Source organism: Sciurus carolinensis, chromosome 1 (assembly GCF_902686445.1).
Source record: "Sciurus carolinensis chromosome 1, mSciCar1.2, whole genome shotgun sequence".
Classification (NCBI taxonomy): Eukaryota; Metazoa; Chordata; class Mammalia; order Rodentia; family Sciuridae; genus Sciurus; species Sciurus carolinensis.
Window position 1 is genome coordinate 35,654,391 of NC_062213.1, and position 17,075 is coordinate 35,671,465.

The 17,075-nt window shown below is 38.0% G+C and overlaps 1 protein-coding gene across 1 annotated transcript; it reads right to left on the minus strand.

Annotated features, from left to right (window-relative positions):
• Positions 1-2,850: 2,850 nt before the first annotated feature.
• Cthrc1 (collagen triple helix repeat containing 1) lies at positions 2,851-15,801 on the minus strand. The gene is made up of 4 exons (XM_047519575.1): positions 15,464-15,801; positions 11,139-11,360; positions 9,017-9,233; positions 2,851-3,038 (listed from the first exon to the last, which is right to left on the minus strand). The coding sequence occupies exons 1-4, from the start codon at positions 15,614-15,616 to the stop codon at positions 2,896-2,898; spliced, it is 735 nt and encodes a 244-aa protein (XP_047375531.1). The 5' UTR covers positions 15,617-15,801; the 3' UTR covers positions 2,851-2,895.
• Between the last annotated feature and the right edge of the window lie 1,274 nt (positions 15,802-17,075).

Consider the following 17,075-nt stretch of genomic DNA (forward strand, 5'->3'; position numbering starts at 1 on the left):
ATTATATATCTAGAAATAGAAATTACTGGGTTATATGGTAATTCTACATTTAACATTGAGGAACCACCAAACTGTTTCTCATTTGTACCATTTTATATTCCCACTAGCAAGGTATCAAGAGTTCTGGTTTCTCACACCCTTATCAACATTTATTTTCCAGTTTTTTATTATAGCCATCCTAGTGGATTTAAAGTGGTTATCTCATTATGATTTTAACTTGCAGTCTCATAATGGCTAATGATGGTTAGTGTCTTTTTCATGTGCTTGTATCTTTAGAGTAATGCCTACTCATTTCTTTCTTTTGCTCATTTTTTGTTTGTGGGTTTGACGTTTTGTTGTCTATAGCCTCTTAATCTAGCCTTCTTTCAGTTTTTGGACCTCTAATTTTCATTTTTTTCACTCAGCTGTGTTTTTGTTTGTTTGGTACTAGGGATTGAACCCAATGGTGCTTTACAGCTGAGTTACATCTGGGTGCTTTTTATTATTTATTTTGTGGCAGGGGCTTGCTAAGATGCTGAAGCTGGCCTTGAAATTGCAATCCTCCTGCCTTAAGCCTCCCCAAGTTGCTGGAATTATAGGTGTGCACTACTGTGCCTAGCTATGTTTTTCTGTCCAAACTGTCAATAGCTTTCTACTGTTCTACAGACAAATCAGATATTGACTTCCACAGTATTTTCTCAACCTCCTTTACCAAATTTATCTCTTATTTTTCCTACGCACATGCCTTAAGCTCAACCCACTGTTCTCTAAACACAATTTCCTATCCTAGAATCTTAAAATGTTCTTTATCTCACCCAAAATGTTTTTAACCCCTGCCCTTTGTCAAATTTTTTTGTTAATATCTGCCTATCTTTAATATTATTTTATCTAGACTCTCTTACTTCCCCTTTCCAGATTATTTTTAAGTATATTTCAGACATTATCACTTTTTCTTCAGCAAACATTATTTTAAAATAACTATAATGCCATTACTGTATCTCAATAACAATTTTTAATACCATTAAATACCTAGTTAATGTTCAAATGTCAGTTATCTCAAGGAAACCTTCATTCTTGTTTTGTGTTTATGGTTTGCTTGAATCTGTCCAAATAAGCCCAAGCATTTTAATTGATTGTTGTAATCTTACGTCTCTTAATATGTGTTTTTTAAAAATTTTCTTGCAATTTATTTGTTGAAAAAGCCAAGTTGTGTTTCAAGTTTCCTACAATCTGAATTTTGCTGATTATGCCTCTGGTGTCAATGAACATGTTCTTTTATCTCCTGTATTTCCTACAACTAATGATTAGATATGGAGGTAAAAGCAGATCTGGGTTTGATTGTTTCTTGGAAAGAGTACTTCCTGGGTGGTGCCATGTAATTTTATTAGAAGGCACTTAACTATTTTAGGAATGTTATCAGTCATTGATGAACTTCGTTAAATCCCTTCATTCCTAAAGAATTGGAAAAAGGTACTGTTATCACTCTTCACTTATTAGTTATAGCAATGTATGATATTACTATAAGATACATAATACTGTGTGTATGTGTATATGTATTTCTATAAAGAGAAATTCCCTTTCATCAACAGTTTGGTTACAGTTACAGTTCATAAAATGGTGACAGAATAAATGTTTAGTTCTATTTACCGATTTTCAAAGTAACAAGTTGTTTGCTGGTATCCTATTAAGTTGACCAGTGAAATTTATTTTAATATAAACATATGCACTGAAACATGTTTAATAAGTTTCAAGCCATTGCAATTATTATTTTTATTCATGCTCAAATCATGTCATCTTTGCCAGTGGAACCAGTTCAAGCTGGCTCTTTAAAAGCCTTTTAGGTTGTCTTTCATAGTTGCCTTATTTTCAAGTATAACAAAGTGTTCCAGACCCAGATTATATATTTCCTGCCCCCAAATCACCCATTTTTCAAAGATCCTTTTAGTAGCAAATGGTATATTGGGATCACAATCTGATATCACTAGACTGATTGTTATTCCAAGGCCTTCTTAGTACAAGACTAAAAAATTATGTCCTTACTGTTTTCTAGCTTTGCTTAGTATTTTATTAGTTCATGCTAATAATTCCAATTCAAGAGTTCATCAGTCTTACACCTATCGAGCCTCCATGAATTCTTTCTGATCTTTCTTGTTTTGACCTACACTAGCCCTTCAACACTTTTCTTTTTGTGTAAGTCTGATCCTTTCTACCAAAGGGTAAGCAACTTGAGGTCAGAGTTCATGTCTTTTTACTGTTTGTTAAATAAACAAATTCTTAAAGTTCGGTTGTAATTTCCTAACAGACATCCTTTTCTCTTTGCCCTCAAGAATGGCACTATAATATACATGTCGTGAAATTCATAAAGTGTTAAATGAATAAATACAAAATTAGATTTATACTTAACTCTTCAGATATAAAGTACTAGAAAGTTCAATTTTAGTGGCAACTAGTTTAAAGAAATTTGTTTGAAGTGTTTTATTTAACAGATATAAAACAATTTTAAACATTTATGACTTGTACAAAAACTTGTAACTTTTGTGTTTTTTTAAAAAGGCTATGCTAACAGAATAGGAAAAACTAAAGACCACAATGACATTCCAAACTAAAGGTTCAGAGAATGTAAGTAGGAAGAAAGTATTCTAATCAACCCCAAAAATCCTGAAACCATTTTGATTGAAACAAAATGGATAATACTAGGTTTTAAAACAGTGTGAAATCACACTTTGGTCTGTAAACATTTTTAGCTTTGTTTTCACTCAAATATATATATGTATATACATATATATATATATATATGTATATACATATATATATATGTATATACATATATAAAGATTTTTAAATGTCATTTAAATGAACCAAAGGTATGATTTAAAAAAAAAAAAAAAGGAGGTAGGGAATGAAAAATTAAAGGATTTATTTGGGTAGTTCTTCAATAATGATGCGAGACACTGAATTCCATCCAGTAGAAGCATCTCCTTTTGGGTAATCTGAACAAGTACCAACCCAGATAGCAACGTCCACTAAGCCAGCACCAATTCCTTCACAGAGTCCTTCCACTGCAAAACAGATCACAGTTAACATCTTCAGAAATGAGAGCAAAACATTCACTTTGTATTACTTTAGAAAGCTAGATTATACTCCTGTTTAATATAAAGCTAATTAAAAATTCTTATATCTGATAAGGGTTTCATAATAAAGTTGTGTATTTTTATTTTTCTTGGTACATAAATACTTTAAAGAGATATATGCTTAGCTGTTTTGTGATACAAGCATAATAGGTACTTTTTCTTACAGGTTTCAATCATAAAACCAGAATTTATTTACTTACAGAGGTAGCCTAAAACCAAAAAGTAATTTATTTACTAAACAAAGGAAGCCTATACTTTTAAAAGTCAAGACTTCCCAACTTTGGAAGAGGTCTGAACCAAAATATACACGTCTTTTTAAAAAATTTAAGAAACCCCTTCCCAACACTTACCTGTACAGTACTTGCTACTCAAGTATAAGAAAAGACTTTTATATTAAAAGAAATTCTAGCATAATCATTATACCAACCCTTCAATCTGGGAATCCCATTTTATACAGACTTTCCTTATAGTAAGTAATTTCTTGTAAGCATTAATGTCAATATTCCTCAAATTATTCCATGAAATAGAAGAAGAGGGAACCCTTCCAAACTCATTCTATGAAGCTAGTATCACCCTGATACCAAAACCAGACAAAGACATATCAAGGAAAGAAAACTTTAGACCAATATCCCTGATAAACATAGATGCAAATTTCTCAATAAAATTCTGGTAAATCGCATACAAAAACATATTTAAAAGATAGTGCACCATGGTCAAGTGGGGTTCAGCCCAGGGATGCAAGGTTGGTTCAAACATATGGAAATCAACATACATAATTCATCACATCAATAGACTGAAAGACAAGAACCATATGATCCATCTCAGTAGATGCAGAAAGAGCATTTGACAAAATACAGCTCCTCTTCATGTTCAAAACACTAGAAAAATTAGGAATAGTAGGAACATACCTTAACATTATAAAAGCTATGTATGCTAAACCCAAGGCCAACATCATTCTAGATATAGAAAAAGCATTCCCTCTAAGAACTGGAACAAAACAGGGATGCCCTCTTTCACCACTTTTATTCAACACAGTCCTGGAAACTCTAGCCACAGTAATTAGTAGAAAGAAATTAAAGGGATACAAATAGGAAAAGAAGAACTCAACTATCACTATTGCTGATGACATGATTCTATATTTAGAAGATCCAAAAATTCCACCAGAAAACTTCTAGAACTAATAAATGAATTCAGCAAAGAAGCAGGATATAAAATTAACACCCATAAATCAAATGTATTCCTATAGTTCAGTGATGAATCCACTGAAAGAGAAATTAGGAAAACTACCCCATTCACAGTAGCCTCAAAAAATATATTTGGGAATCTAATGAAAAATAAAATACTTGAGAATCAATCTAACAAAAGAGGTAAAAGACCTCTGCAATTAAAACTACAGAACACTAAAGAAAGGAATTGAAGATGGACCTTCTAAGGACCTTCTAAGGACCTTAGAAGATGGAAAGATTTCCCATGCTCCTGGACAGGCAGAATTAACATTGTCAAAATGGACATACTACCAAAAGCACTACACAGATTTAATGCAATCTGTATTAAAATCCCAGTGACATTCTTCATAGAAATAGAAAAAGCAATCATGAAATTCATTTAGAAAAATAAGAGACCCAGATTAGCCAAAGCAATCCTTAGCAAGAAAAGTGAAGTAGGAGGTATCACAATATCAGACCTTAAAGTATACTACAGAGACAAAGTAACAAAAATGGCATGGTATTAGCACCAAAACAGACATGTAGACCAGTGGTACAGATTAGAAGACACAGACAAACACACATAAATACTGTTATCTCATACTAGACAAAGGTGCCAAAAACATACATTGGAGAAAAGGTAGCCTCTTCAACAAATGGTGCTGGGAAAACTAGAAATCTATATGTAGCAAAATGAAATTAAATTCCTATCTCTCACTCTGCACAAAAATCAACTCAAACTGAATCAAGAACTTAGGCACTAGAACAGAGACCCTGTGGCTAACAGAAGAAAAAGTAGGCTCAAATCTCCACCATGTTGGCTTAGGAACTGACTTCCTTAACAAGACACCTAAAGCACAAGAAGTAAAATCAAGAATCAATAAATGTGATGGAATCAAGCTAACAATCTTCTTCACAGCAAAGGAAACAATCAATAACAAAGAGAGAACCGACATAATGGGAGAAAATCTTTACCACATGCACCTCAAAGCATTAAGCTCCAGGACATAAAAAGAACTCAAAAAATTTAACACCAAGAAAAAAAAAAAACCCAATCAATAAATGGGCTAAGGATCTGAACAGACACTTCACAGAAGAAGACATTACAAATGGTCAACAAATATATGAAAAAATGTTTATCTAGCAATTAGAGAAATACAAATTAAAACTACTGAGATTTCATCTCACTCTAGTCAGAATGGCAATTATCAAGAATAGAAGCAACTGGGCTGGGGATATAGCTCAGTTGGTAGAGTGCTTGCCTCGCAAGCACAGGCCCAGGGTTCAATCCCCAGCACTGAAGAAAAAAAAAAGAAGAAGAATACAAGCAACGATAAATGTTGTTGAGGATGTGTGGGAAAATGTACACTCATACGTTGTTGGTGGAACTGCAAGTTGGTGCAACCACTATGGAAAGCAGTATGGGTATTCATTCCTAAGAAAACTTGGAATGGAACCACCATTTGACCCAGCTATCCCACTCCTCCTTTCATACCCAAAGGACTTAAAAGCAGCCTACTACAATGATGTAGCCACATCAATGTTTATAGCAGCTCAATTCACAACAGCTAAACTGTGGAACCAACCTAGGTGTCCTTCAACAGATGAATAGATAAATGGATAAATGTGGCATATATACATGATGGAATATTACTCAGCCTTAAAAAAGAATGAAATGATGGCATTTGTTGGTAAATGGATGGAGTTGGAGAATATCATGCTAAGTGAAATAAACCAATCCCAAGAACCAAAAGTCGAATGTTTTCTCTGATATGGGGATGCTAATTCACAATAAGGGTGGGGATGGGCTGGGGAAGAATAGAGGTTTGGATTAGACAGGAATGAAGGGAGGGGAGGGGTAGCAGGTAGGAAAGACAATGGAATGAATCAGACATTATTACTCTATGTGCACATATGATTACATGACTGGTGTAATTCTACATCATGTACAACCAGAAAAATGAGAAGTTATACTCCATTTATGTATGATATGTCAAAATGCATTTTACTGTCATGTATAACTAATTAGAACAAATTTTAAAAAGTAAACAAAAAAATATTTACTTTAAAACAAAACAAAAAACCCCATTCCCTCTCTGATCTCATGCTTTATAATTATGCACCTTTTTGCATGTCCTCTGGACTTCTTCACATACCAATACACAACTTGCATTCTATCTTACTAAGGGTCTTCACCTATATCTAAAAGGAAAACAAAATTCCAGCAGTGGTCATCATAACGGGCAAAGATATGTCTTTGTGAAAGGGGAAGAAGAACTGTAGGTTGGCAGATTCTTTAGTAAGACAATGAATCTTGCATAAAAGTAGTGTAGTAACTGGTTAGGTTTTCTATTCGAGGTTTTAGTGCTTTCATATGACTGGTTAGTACATTCCAGCAGCCTCGGGGATGTAGGTCTGAAGCAATCTGCTTCCATGAGTTGCTACATCAGCACATCTAGGGCAGTCCGTCAAAATCCAGGTAACCCGCTCTGGTTCAGGCCTTCTCTAAAGTTAGGAGAACTAAGCACCATGCAATCTAGTGTTCTCAGAACTGCACCAGGTGAAAATGCCCAGCAATACTCCTGTTTTTCCAAGACCTTGACATCCACAGCCTAGAAAGTTGTTTACTTCCTCCCACAGCCTCAGGAAGCCGGACAAGCTTGGGTCTAGCATCAGCCTCATGTGGGGAAAGTCAAATGGTCATTTCATCATCTTTAGCAAACCAAATATTGTTTGTTGAATGAGTAAATTTAAAATTTTTGCTGTGAAAATTAAAGTAGCATAGCTAGTTAAGCTCCTAAAATATGTAGGATTGGGCGATATTGATCTATTTTGACTCTGGTAACAGACGACAATCAAAGGTTGGTCAAACTCCCATGGGCATATCCAAGGCTTTAAGTCTTCCTCTGATGTGCTGTCTTTAAGTGCACCTGCTTCCCTTTCCCTCAAGAAAGAATTTCAGTATGCAAGGGAAAGTGATTTTATTATAGAGATAACTTTTAATTGACATTGTTACAAACTCTTATTAACAGCAAATTACTTGGACATGCCACCAAATTGATCATACTTGTTTCCACATAACGTTTGGGAAATGCTTTGTTAAATAATTTATATAATCGAAGTTCCTAGGCCTTAGACTTTACATTATAGCAAGGCATTAATACATACCTTGAAGATATATCATAGAAAGTCAGTTGCTTATATCAGCTACTGTCTAAACATACCACTTCCAAATGGAATTTTATATTTTATATCTAATTTTTTTTCTTGTTTTAGAGGCTGCCTCTCAGATAGGAAGCACTTCTTTCTATCCGTCACAGGTTTCAAGTAAGGGCTTAATGAAGAAGCCTTCTAGTCTAATCAAAAAGAGGGCTAGGGGGCTGGGAAGATAGCTCAGCTGGTAGAGTGCTTGCCTCACAAGCACAAGGCCCTGAGTTCGATCCCCAGTACCGCAAAAAAAAAAAAAAAAAAAAAAAAGTGCATAGCCAGAAGGTAAAAAAGAGGGCTAGGAGACTGGTTTCTGCTTTTCTGAAAGTAATTCTACTATCATGGGTAAGATGCTCAATTTCCCTAGACCTTCTTGATATGCAAAGAGAGGGGGTCAAAATATCTTTATGACCTGAGAAAAAGTGGAAGCAATGCCCTTGATGTCTTATGGATAAGTATCTGACTTCAATCCCTAAAGAATACTGAAATACTATTTCTGGTTAGCAGTGGGGGATCTCTTCCTTTTCCCTTAGCCATTTTTAAGCAGATGAGTAAGAAATCAGGGACATGAAGCCAACATTATGTGTCTTTTTCTGATTCTCCTAGTCATGTGCTGTCAGGTTACCACCTCCACAGCAAACCTCAAAACCCAAATGGCCAATGGTGGTATCTCTGGGTGATGAGGTTAATAGTTGTTTTTTCTTTTTTAACCCTTCTGTATTTTGGTATTTTCTAAACATTCCCTACATAAACCTTAAAATAAAACAAACTGTTTCCCCCCAACAGCCTAAGTGACCACTGGTCACAAATTCAGTAGACAGTATCCACCCCTTTAAAGAACAGGCAGAGAAATGAGTCTGTCTCCTTATCAATCTAAGCTAGTTGTTTTCTTTTTTTCTTTCTTTTTTTTGGGGGGTGTTGGGGATTGAACCCAGGACCTTGTGCTTACAAGGCAAGCACTATACCGACTGAGCTATCTCCCCAGCCCCTAGTTGTTTTCAACCTTGACTCAATATTAGAATAACTGGACACTATTTGGAAGTTCTATTGCCTAGGTGGCTGCATCCACACCCATGAGATCACACTTCCATGCATAGGATTTTTCCAAGTTACCCAGGTGAGCCCAGTATGTAACTTAAGTTTGAGAATCAAAACCAATGCTCTATGAAACAACTAGCTATTTTGCCATCGCAGCTAACTCGTCATTGATTCTTCAACCCTAGGACACATAAGAATCACTAGGGAATCTTTTGAAAGATACTGATGCTGGTTCTTACCCTAGAGATTCTGAGTCAGTTGGTCAGAGATGAGACCCATGTATCCATACATTTTTTTAAAAAGGTCCATGTGTAATTTTGAAGTGCACCCCAGGATGGAGAATCATAAACTGCAAATTTACTAGATATCCCTTTACAGCAGGTTAGTGACTTAACAGGATAGTGAAACTCAGTTAAAACCATGACAGATCTAAGGTGATGTCACTATTTTACATACCAGAAGAAGTACGGTGAATATTAATTGTTGAATTCAGTTCAGGGCTTCCTTGGTCCAAATAAATGATGGCTTCAATGGGAAGAGGTCCTGAACATTCAGCTCCATTGAATGTGAAGTACCAACGCTGACAGCATGCGTTCCTGCACTTCAGTCGAAGTGAGCCACTGAACAAAACTCGCAGAGCACTGTTGGAACGCATCTTTGTAAATGTACACTCCTGCCACAAGCAGAAAAATAGAATTTGATTAACACTGTCCCTGTTCATTAAAAGAGACTTTGAAATTACATTGTGAATTTTACTTAACTAACCTTCTCTCCAACATATTTAAAAAGCTTAACTTTTACAAAGGGAGATTCCTTTTGAGATAGACTTTGATATAAGAACTCTAAGAAAATCAAACAATGGCTTTCATAGAATTCACTCCATTAAATGTATTTTTCAGATTTACCAAAAACAGCTCGTCTTCAGTATTTTCAACCAACCATTTTATGTACTTTCCTTTTTCTATTCAAAATCACACTAAGCACCAACTACGTGCTAGCTGGTATGGATATAGCAGTTAACAAAATAGAATCCCTGCCTTCAGGGAACTTGCATTCTAGGCTAGTGCTGTCCATACATCTCTGTCTTAATCTCTCTATTTGAGCAACAGCAAGCAGCGTGAGGGGGTAAAGCATTAAACTTTACCTCTATGACACAATAATAAGTTCGAGATTTATTTTTTTCCCTCTAATTGGTCTTTGCAAAATTAGTGTTTTGGCTTATGGTCCTATCATCTGTTACTTGAAGAAATCAAGTAGTTTTTAAAAGATCCCGAAATCATTCTGACTACTACCAAAAGCACTCAAAAATATATTAGTAATACAGCATCCACTGGGATAGCTTTTAGAAAAAACTCAACAACTTGTGATGAGCAACTCTAAATAAGTGAGCATTTTATCAACATCAGATGTTTACATAACGAGGTGACATTTGAAAAAAAAAATACTTTCTAAGAAAGAATTACATATGAACAGAGAAAAGCTCATAGTCACCAATACTATGGCAGTTAGATGGAACTTCTATCATAGAAAATGAAGTCAGTCTCAAACTCTTTTTATAGAATACAGTAGAAAGTCTGAGATGAAGAACAGGGATAATGTGTAGATTGCTGGTTAAGAACTCTAATAATTAATAAAGATAAAATCTCTTTGGTAGTGGTAGTAGTAGTTAAAATCAGGAAGTATTGTGGTCAACAAAAGATGATGATTTATAAAACAGTACCAATTTCAACTCTGTTCCATCCCAATTACTTTCGAAGCAAACACTAATCAAAGTGACTGAATCATGCAGGGTGTGATGGCGCATGTCTATAATCTCAGTGACTTGGGAGGCTGAGGTAGGAGGATCACAAGTTCAAGGCCAGCCTCAGCAATTTATAGAGAACCTGCCTCAAATAAAAAATCTTGAAAAGGGCTGAGGATGTAGCTCAGTACTAAAGCAACCCTGAGTTCAAGCCCTAGTAAAAAAAGACAACTGAATGCAATCAAAATGCATCGTCAGACATCAGACATGCTATTTTGAATAATCCCCCTATGCACACATAAAACATTGCAGAATAATTTTAAATGGTTGTAGTAAACTCCATTTGATCCATTTCACTTCTCTTTAGCAATTTTAAGCTGAGCATACTACCTGGAATAAGGACAAATACCAATGGACTTCCCATTTGCAGACAATTCTTATCATGTGGTAATTCTTGGAAACTTCTTCCGTTTTTAGGTCTGAGGCCACAGCAGAACGTCTTCGACTGATTTAAATATAAAATCACTTTATGACAAGACTAGAAATTTGCTTACTATCCAAACCTATGTTCTCCTTTTTTTTGCTTGCATTTAAAAAAAAATAAGAGTGACATTTTAAATATTAAGGTGATTTGTCTTAAAAATACTTTTATGAAATTAACTGAAATGTTATCAAGTTTCTCATTAAGTTAAAAATTACATGTTACCTACTCCTTATCTTTTTTTAAAAAAAAAAATCTCTTGGTTTAAAAAAAAATAAAATCTACTAGAAAATTAACTTTCAAATATAAAACCCTTAAATTTGCTTCATCTTGAAAGTAATTCAGACTTTACTTACAGCAATTTTCCCAAGATCTATGCCATAATTCAGGGAACTCCATGAACACTGCTTGTAGTTAGGGGTCCAGGACTCCTCAAAGGTTTCCCTCAGGCATTCCCCCTTTTCTCCTTTGAATCCATCTCGACCTGGGATCCCAGGGGTACCTGGAATGCCATTAGCCCCAGGACTCCCATCTCGACCAGGCACCCCTGCTGGTCCTTGTAAACACATTCCATTGTACTACAGCAGGAAAGGAAAGGGGAAAACAACTCTCATCACTTAAGATTCAAAGACTCAATATGATTAAAATTGCATTTATTTGAATCCCTTCAAACCACTTGTCCATGTTCTAAGTGAGTTATTATAGATAACTCTTTTTAAAATTATTTCTAAAATATTGCAATTTCCTTCATATTTTTATTGCACAAACTTCACACACACATATGCGCACATGTGTGCAAATCAAAAAGGAGGCAAAATTTTTTTTCATTTGCCTGTTTCTTTCCACTGCTCATTAAAGCACATAGAATTTTCAATAGCAGTATTCCAGATATAATATCATATTCTTTTTTCTTCTAACCTTATAGAGGTTATAAAAGAACTTGGACTTCAAAATCATACTCACACTTTCATGCAGTGTACCATCTTTGGATATTTAGTTTATTTCTAGTTTTTCCTGTCATTAATATTATAATCAAAGTCTTCACCCACATAGCTTTTTTCTTATGAATTATTTCCCTATAATGAATTGCTAGGGACAGAATTGTAAAATAAAATCTTAGCGTCAATAATTACCTTGTACTGGTAATAGCTCTACGTTGGATATGCATGTCCTCCACTTGCTGAAGTGTCCGTGCTGGGACCCTTCACTTACCCTTCTGGCCTGAACCCTCTGAACCATTTTTATATGTAGGAAGCAGTACCAGGGTAACACTTCTGGTCTCCAACCCACCCTGCCTCCCCAAAGAGAAGTAAGTAACCTAGTTAAATGTATCAAATGGTGTGTAAGGACTAGGATTCTCTATGTTCTGTGGCGGTTGTTTATGTGTATGTGGTGGGGAGTATTTTGTAGAGTATGAATACATGGATTTTAAAGCCAGTTTCTCTGGATTTTAATTCTGGCTCTACCCCTTATTAGCTATGTGAGATAGGGCCAGTTATTCAACATTTCTGTGCCTGTTTTCTTATCTGTGAAATGGGGATAATAACAAAGATTCCTATTTTGTAGGGTTTATATAAGATTTAAGTGCATCACATATAAAATGTGCTTAGAACAATGCTTGGAACACATGCCAGCCATTATCATCCAAACCCCCCAAAGACTAGTATGAGGCAGTGACTCAGGACAGATGTATCCACTTCCTTGACCAGACCCTACCTTGACCACTTCTAGATTTGAGGAAAGCGCATTAGCAAACCCACAGCTAGCACATGTGAGCCACAGAGCAAAGGTGATATTTTGAGCTTCATCTGTCCAATTCCTGTGCCTACCCCTGAATTAGTTCACAAGGGAACAGGAGTACCATTCATTAGACTTCCCAAAACTCAATGCATCCATTTAAATTCTTTATCATTTTCACTATTTGTATAAATCGTACAATACTATAATTCCATATAAATATACTATTCATTGAGAACAAATCCAACATTCCTTACATATTAAGATAATTTCAAAGCTTATCTTTTACCCTTGTAGTCTGGGATTGGGCATGATCAGATTATAAAATCCAAAAATAACACTATCTAGGAAGGATCCGACTAAACTGTTTGCTAACCAATTTGCTTCTTACATCACCAGCTTGATTTTGTTTTGGTCCATGATATTTTATGATTTAGATATTGCCATTTTCCCTACTATAAGACCAAATAAATAAATAAAGAAAGAAAGAAAGAAAGAAAGAAAAAAGACACTATTATTTATTTACTCTCAGAGAAATAGTAACAAAAGTATTTTAAAATTGCAAAAATATTTGAAGACATGCCAAAATAAAAACTGTTTTAAAGGTTTGGCATATGATAGAATTAATTTTCATTTTAATTTCATTCACTTTCACTGGCATATATATATATATATATACACATACATACATATATATACCTATATATACATATATACATATACATATATATAAATATATATATCCACATAGATTTAAAGTGTGAAGGAAGAAACAATAAAATTTCTTTTGGTATTCTTTTTTTCCCCCCCACAATTATCCTCCTCATGGCAAGATGCTACATAGTTTAAGGATTATTTTTCCATATTATCAATGATTCTCAACTGGGTACAGTTTTGTCCCCCAGGAGACACTTGGCAATGTCTACAGACATTTTGGTTTGCTACAATTTGCTTGGGGAGATTACCAACAGAATCTAGTGGGTAAAGGTCAGAGATGCTATTAACCATGCTACCTACCAATGCACAGGACGTCCCCACAATGAGGATTACCTGGCCCAAAATGTCAGTAGTACTATGTTTGCATGTAAAAATTGCATTTCAGAGACCACATAACTTTATTGGATTTGGTTCCACAGGTATTATTTTTGTCTTCATCCACCTTAAACTGCTAGCCCAACACTGTTTAGAATCTCAAAAAATGTATATAGATCAGTTGATAGAGTGCTTGCCTTGCAAGCACAAGGTCCTGGGTTCAATTCCCAGCACCGCAAAAAAAAAAAAAAAAAAAAAAAAAAGAATCTCAAAAAATGTCTGTAGAATGAAAAATGTCAACTGGGAAGCTCAAACTTACCCCACCCCCATTTTCTTTCACTAGCCACCAGGGGGCAGAACTTGGTGGAAACTTGAAAGGAAGGCTTTGAAAGATCCTATACAAAGAAGTTGCTTTACAGAATCTGTTGAAACCTTAATGACTGTGTGGACTTTTTCTATCACCAAAACCAAACCCAAGCCACAGGATGCACCTGAGCCTGGCTGCACAATAAGCTTTTCCAAGTTGGGCTAGAGTTGTGGGAAACCACAGGCACTGTAAATCCTTAGAAGGGGAAAAATTGCTAGCTTTATGGGGAGGAGGGGTATTTTGTGATCATAATTACACATTCATAAAATGCAAACTACACACGAACCACAGTCATTTGGTACAGTTTTAACAATTTAGACATTTAAAATAGAACTGTAGTCCTGAACACATAGTCTGCTTTTGTGGAGCAAAATTACACACCCTATCACCAAAAAGTGCTGTGTGAAATGGCAGGAATTTTTTCCAGTAATGTTGAATCCAGCTTAGAACTGGCTGCCAGGGAGCTTATTAGCTCAGTTTAGAATGGCAGTTTAACAAATTTGAAATTAAAAAAAAAAATCAATAAATGTCTCCGGTTTTGTCCTGCAGTGCCTGTCAACCATATTTATCTACAAAAGAAGCTGGTCTAAGGGTTGAAGTTTATGATGTGCCAAGGGCTCCCTTTATCTGTAAAAGACTTGCTCTAGCCACAGGACACTGCCTCCCCACCCCCGCTGGGTTTGTTGACTTTTACAGGGAAAGAGCTTTAAGCAAACAGACCTTCCCTCAGATTGGCCCCTCAGAAAGCCCTTGGGCTACTTATTTGTGCTTCTGGAAAGGGTCTTCTCCCTTAGCACCACCGTGATGCTCCTACCTGGTGGCCACAGGCTGAAGAATAGGCTGCCCATCTAATCTAAACAGAGCAAATGAAATGGATCTTCCAAGGGTCCATGCTGGGACCCTTCATTTGCCCTTTCGGCCTAAACCTTCTGAACCTTTCCTGGCCCCAGCTGTGGTTGTCCAACAGAGTAAATTGCAGCCTATATTCCCCAGGAAGATGACCCAATGTGACTCATAATCTTCAAGTTACAAAGAGTTGGACAGATGCTTAGTGGGGGTTGTTATTCTTTCCTTCAGGAAGACGTGGCCAACAGCCCCAACAAAGGACACGTTGCAAGGCCCTGGCCCAGGGAATCAGCCGTCCAGGGTCTTTTCCAGCCCACTTCTACCTACCCAAGGTCCTTATTCTACTCTCATTGACGCCCTAACCCTCTTCACCCCTCCCAAGGGTGTGGCCTCCCTTGAGACCAGAAATTACTGGGCGACTCCCTGGAGTACACAGCGTTCCACCGACCCACGTCGCACCTCCGCCCCACGATGGCCTCTGGTTTTGGTCTCCCCTCCAGTTCCAAGACTCCACTAAACGCATATCCCAGGTCCTTCCTTGTGCATAGACCCAGACAAAGCGGGACACCCAGGGGAACACAGGATACACAACAAACAGCTGTTCAGGCACCCTTCCCCCGACAGCTGGACGGACACCCTCGCCGTGCCCACTGCCCCCTCTTGTATCGCTGCAGACCCGGCCCAGTTCCCAAAACTCACCAGGTCCACCACCTCCCTCTGCCGGATCAGCGCCTTCTGCTTCCCCTTGGGGGTCTCAGAGGCGCTAGACGGTGCGGGCAGCTGCAGCAGCAGCAGCAACAGCAGGAGGCCGAGCCCCCGCTGCGGGGAGGTGGCGCGGCCCGGGGGGTGCATGGCGCTGGCAGCTGGACCCCGCCGAGCTGGAGGCAGAGGCGGAGAAGGAGACCGCGGAAGCCAGGACCCGGTCAGCGTCTGGCCCTGCTGTGCTCCGAGGCCGCCGCAGGCTGCATCAATGCGCCTTTCACCGCGCGCCGACCTCCCTTCTTTTTCCTCCCGCCCCGTGGACAGCCGGAGTTTCCATCCCGTAATAGGCCGGTGCCCCCACCCCGAGCCCGCGGGGCGGGCCAGACCCAGGCCCGCCCCTCCTGCCGCAGCCGCTCTGCCCGCCGGGACCCTCTCCCGGCTGCGCCGACTGCGCGCAGAGCAAGCCTGAGAGTCGGGGAGCGGGGAGGCGTGGCTGTGGTCAGGAGCCACAGGTGAAGCCTGCGAGGAGACTCAGTCAGGGAAGTTAACCAACATCCAGTGGTAGACGTTCACTTTTGAGTATTCATTCTTGATCTCTGGTTGATAGTGTCCTTTTCGAAACCCCTCTGTTCGTTTATCTGTCATTCCTCCATTCTGGAAGAAAGCCTCCTCAGGGACCAGGCTCCCCACCAGGGAGGATCAAATCCGAGCAGGCGAACCTTTGTACACCATGGACAAAACAGATCCTGCTCCATCTATGGCAACATGGAGGATGCCCTGAAAGGTAATCCTGCTGATGTCAAATAGGACTCAACCGGATTCGCTTTAGAGATCTGCCGGTACCCCAAAGTTAGTGGGAGCCCAACTGATGAGTATTAAAGAGAAGGAGCAGATGTGGAGGGAAGCAGATCAAAGCAGTTCTAGGATGCTCACTCCTGGCCTAACACCTAGCTACAGGTAAACTTCATTCCTGTTTGTCCGAAGAAGCAAAAATCTAAATGAGTTCTAAAGCCACGACTGGCTACATAATTTGCCCTGCCCAGTGAAAAAATGAGAATGTAGGGGCCTCTACTAAAAAAAGAGAGAGATAGAGAGAGAGAGAGAAAGAATCTCAAAACATGCCAACAGAGCAATAAGCCAAGTGTGAGGTTCTTATAAGTGCCATGCTCTGTGTGAATGTCTGAAAAACTGGCCCTGTGTAAAGCTGAAGGAGATCCTGGCTGATGCCCTTTGGCAGCCAAACCACTGTGGTCGCAGCAGCCTGGAGGCTGGAAGGGAGACCAGGGAACCACTGAAAAGTCTTTCTTCCAGACAGTTCTAGTTCCTCCTCCTCCTCCTCCTGCTGCTGTTATCTCCTAGTAATTTCACATGGTCCCTTTCTGTAAATCTGGGGTCCACATTAGGGGAACTTGCAAAGAACTAACCCTGCACTAACTAACATCCTGACATTTTTAAACTACATATTCACAGAATTAATCCAATCACACTATAAGATAAGTAAGTTGGTTATCATTATCTAAAGAGAATATATAATCAAGCAAAAGTGCTTTACAGCATACAGAGGGCTTTCACATATCTTGTCTCCCACATTCCAAAATTAGTCCCAAAG